At 30.5% G+C, this 4508-nt stretch overlaps 1 protein-coding gene across 2 annotated transcripts; it reads left to right on the forward strand.

Annotated features, from left to right (window-relative positions):
* Positions 1-1473: 1473 nt before the first annotated feature.
* LOC127249409 (protein PROTON GRADIENT REGULATION 5, chloroplastic) lies at positions 1474-3809 on the forward strand. 2 transcript variants are annotated; one of them, XM_051272185.1, is made up of 2 exons: positions 1474-1841; positions 3582-3809. In XM_051272185.1, exons 1-2 carry the CDS (start codon positions 1590-1592, stop codon positions 3663-3665), a joined length of 336 nt encoding a protein of 111 aa, XP_051128142.1. In that variant the 5' UTR covers positions 1474-1589; the 3' UTR covers positions 3666-3809. The 2 variants fall into 2 exon arrangements, with proteins under 2 accessions (XP_051128142.1, XP_051128141.1); XM_051272184.1 differs by having other exon boundaries at positions 1482-1841; positions 3561-3809.
* The last annotated feature ends 699 nt before the right edge of the window (positions 3810-4508 follow it).

Consider the following 4508-nt stretch of genomic DNA (forward strand, 5'->3'; position numbering starts at 1 on the left):
CGAGAGCACCAGGATAGTCTCGAATATTGATTTATGCTATCTTTGAAGTATACTAGAATGTTAGCCTATAAATTTGAGTTTTATGCTTGCTCGATTTATGATACATCAAGTCGATGATAGCGGTATGGGGAAACTTTCTCTTGGTTCGTATGCTACTCGTCTGGAAAAGGGCCTTGGGATTTTAGATGAAGAGATTGAGGATCCTATATGTGTCATGCAACCTTATGTTTTTTGGAGGCTGCAGATGATGGGTATAGTGAGGAAGGTGACGAAGGGATGAGTAGATGAAAACATATTGATTTATAGGGCTGATGGACCAATGGATGAGGATGGTTTGCTTTCCGGTGATCAGGGCGCGCCAGAGGATGATTAACCCCGCTGCATGGTTTAGGATACCATGCCTATTGACAGATCAACTATTGATGGCTAACGTATGGATAGGTATCGCCATATGAACAATATGCAGATGGAAATGCATTGCCAGATGGACGGTGTACGGTTGAAGATGAGATCTTCATTTTTTGCATATTTTTTAGCATCTTTCTCCTATTCTACCAAACGATGACGCTTCTCATGCATCTACACCGGGACATGACGACATCACAATTGATACTGATATTTTATTTGCAGATCATCAAAGCAGAAACGATGATGAGTAACTTTGTGTTTTTTGTTTTTTTTTTACGTATGTAATGTTGTTTTTAAGTATGTACTATTTCTTCACTTAATTTAAAATTTAAAAGTTTGTTGTTTAAATTATTTTTACTAATTTTAGTTCAAACTTTTCAAATTTGTACTATTTAATATTTAATTATGTTATTTTATTTTTATTTTTTTTCAAATTCAGTATACAATATTTTCAAATATAGACATGTTGGATTATACACTGTTGTATTAATTCTATGTCATCCGTCACATCGACTCCGTGAAGTCCAAGTCATTATTTTTCATTGATTTAATTATAATAGAACTAAAATTAATTGAAATTGGTTCTATTAAGACCAAAATTAATTAATTTTGATTATATTGAAACCAAAATTAAAATACTACATTCAATAATTCGTTTTAATTAAAAATATTTTACTCCAAACTACTTAAAATTATTCTCAAAATACACAATTAATTTATTCTGATAATTTAAAATATAATACTAAAATTACCAAAATTTATAAATATTTATATTCATAAAATATTCGCGCACACGCGGTATGTATAGCAACCACTAATTTTCTTATTTAATTTTCTGAAAGCAAAAAAAAAACCAATGGTACGAATAAAACGAAAGAACAAAACAAAATTGCGCAATATTTTGTTTGCTGAAATTGAACGGCTAAGATTGCAAGAAAAATACACGTGTCGTAATCTGGAAACAGGTATTAGGAAAAGAACCAGTACCGCGGAAGCTACAGATCCCCCAATGGCCACCAGCCATTCGATGAATATCCTCAACACAATTCCAACCATAAAAATGGAAAAATTGAAAATAATCTCCAACACAGATTCCAAATCCAATACGAAGAAGAAAGAAATCGAAGGAATTAGTATACCCGAGAGAGGCAGCTAAAATCGAAGACTACGGCGTGCGCGTAATGGCAGCTGTCGCTTCAGTTTCTGCGTCTGCTTTTCTCGGCAGCCGGTGCGGCGAAGATCACGGCGTGCTGCAGACGCCGCCGGCGAGGGCGGTGAGGGTGGCGCGGCGGCCGGTCAGGTCGCTTCCGATGATGGGGAACATCAACGAAGGGAAGGGGGTTTTCGCCCCCCTCGTGGTCATCACGCGCAACATTGTTGGGAAGAAGAGGTTCAATCAGATTCGAGGGAAAGCCATCGCTCTTCACTCACAGGTAACTGACTAATTATATATATATATATATATATATTTTGGTGTTGTGCTGAACTTAGTTCTAATTGATTAGTTAATTTAATTATAAAGTTTTATTGAATGGAAGTTTTGATTTAGGGTATTAATTTTACTGTTAAAATTAATTTTAGTAATAATGATTCATTAATTATAAAATTTGAAAGATTATGAGAGGGATTTGTTCACCTAAACTGCAATATTTCTCACACAAATTCCTATATACTCCATAATATACTCCCTCAGTAACAAGTACATATTTACTTTTGTTAAGGAGTTTAAAAAATAATAATATTTTAATTACAGTGAGTAGATAAAAACAGTGTAATGATATTTTTGTTATTATTTTTTGGTATAAAAGTAATGATTTGATGTAAAGTAAATATATTTGTGAAAAAAAGTGAGGTATTTAATAAAATAATTACTTTGTAATTAAACGTCCAAAAATAAAAATATGTATACTTTCTAAATGGACGGAGGAAACATTATATTTGGAAAATTGCAAAAATTACCCATTATGTATCTCAAATTATTATTTTTAGACATTTTTTTTTTTCGGTTTCGCAAAGTAGGACAATAAGTGTTCCGAAAACTTTATTTATGTCCTCCGGCGTGGGAAAACGTCACGTGCCGGGCACGTGCGCAGACGTGGAATCTCTGTTGCCGACGTGTACATAGCCGGCGCAGACGTGTACCATAATGTGTCATTTTTCCAGTGGCTGACGTGACATTTGTTTAAAAAATAAAATAAAATAAATTAAAATTTACATTTTTTTTTAAATTGCAAATAACATATTTGTAATGTTTTTAAATTTGTGTTATTTGCAATTTGGTTCAATTGGACCAAATTGCAAATATGTTATTTGCATTTTGGTCCAATCGGGCCAAATTAGAATTAAAAAAAGTAATTTTAATTTAATTCTTTTTTTTTTTTAACAAATGCCACGTCAGCCACCGGAAAAATAACACGTCGTGGTACATGTCTGCGTCGGCCATGTACACGTCGGCAACGGCGATTCCACGTATGCGTACGTGTTAGGCACGTGACGTTTTCTGGTGCCGGAGGATATAAAAAAAGTCTTCAGAACACTTACTGTCCTACTTTGCGAAACCAGAAAAAAAATGTCTAAAAATAATAATTTGAGATACATAATAGGTAATTTTTGCAATTTTTCATATTATATATATATTGTCACTAAAAATTAATATTTAAGAAAAAATAGTATTTTTTATATTGTTACTTAAGAAAAATATTATTATTGGAAACGATGATGTAGTCTAAAGACAAGTTTTCAACTCTTTAACCTTTGTAAGTATCCACAACTTATCATTTAAGTCATAGCTTTGGCTAGTCCAGCAAAAAAAAAAAAAAAAAAAAATTATTATTATTTGTACTTTACATAGAAGATATTTTAAATTAAAACACTTGACAAACACAATAGTTGTTAGAATATATATGTATTCCAATGATAATATTTGTTGGATTTGGGTTTTTGTTGTTTGTACGATGGTTTAGTTGTAGTGTTTAATTTGATATGAAATCACAATAGTTGAATAATACAAAATTTAAAATAGTTGTTATGAACAATATTTAAACATACAAAAATAATAATAATAATAATAATAATAATAATAAAAATTCAATAGTCGAATTTAAATATATAACTTGGTAACTTATTGTTTTTCGGTCTCACTTTTGATTAAGGTGATCAATGAATTTTGTAAGTCGATAGGAGCGGATGCCAAGCAACGACAAGGGCTCATTCGGCTAGCGAAAAAGAATGGCGAGAGGCTCGGATTTCTTGCTTGATAATGAAATACATAGCTTGTGGCCACATTAACGACTTTATTATTCGATGATTTTGTTGCTTTAATGTGTATGTATACATGTAGATGTTTCAAGTTGTGCTAAATGACACTCGGAAGTGTTACGACAGATGTGTTTGTTTCGGTTTGAGGTGTCCCATTAGTTCATACAAGTAGCTAATACTAAATGCAGTGTAAACTAGAAGATAAAACATTCAAAAGTAATCGGTAATGAAATTATATTCCAACTATATCGTATTTAATTAAGGATTATATGCGACAAATTATGTTTATCGAATAATCGGCACATTTTTTTTTAAGTCTGATTTGAGTTTGAAAGTTTTGAGCTTTTTACTTGTTTGATTGACTTTTTGTAACAACAAAAAATGTATGTATATATATATATATTTCTTTTCTTATAAAATATTATATCACAATAATATTTATATAAATTAATATTCTATTTTAAAAAAATTCAAACCACAATCAAAACTGACAAAACACACCAATAGTAAACTACAAATAAAATGCATGTTTGGGTTATAATATGTGGTTTCAAATATTTAGTCACCAAATATTACTTCTAACAAAAAAATAATAATAAAAAAATAAAAAAAATAGAAATATCACATCAAATTTTAATTTTATCTTATAATATTACATTAAATATAAAACCTTATATTGTTCTCAATTTTTAAAAAAATTATAATTATTATACCAAATTAGACAGATAGAAGCCTTGTATGCTCAATTTAATTTAAAATTTACATTTGAAACATTTCAATCTACACCTATCTATTAAAGACATGTTTATGTATACTATAAGATTATTTATGCTTCGAGCCCT

Source organism: Andrographis paniculata, unplaced genomic scaffold (genome assembly GCF_009805555.1).
Source record: "Andrographis paniculata isolate CXL003 unplaced genomic scaffold, ASM980555v1 Contig35END, whole genome shotgun sequence".
Lineage (NCBI taxonomy): Eukaryota > Viridiplantae > Streptophyta > Magnoliopsida > Lamiales > Acanthaceae > Andrographis > Andrographis paniculata.

Coding starts and splice junctions, on each gene's coding strand:
- LOC127249409 (XM_051272184.1), top strand. CDS start 1,590: ATGGCAGCTGTCGCTTCAGTTTCTGCGTCTGCTTTTCTCGGCAGCCGG. Junction 1,842..3,560: donor CCATCGCTCTTCACTCACAG/GTAACTGACTAA, acceptor CTTTTGATTAAG/GTGATCAATGAATTTTGTAA.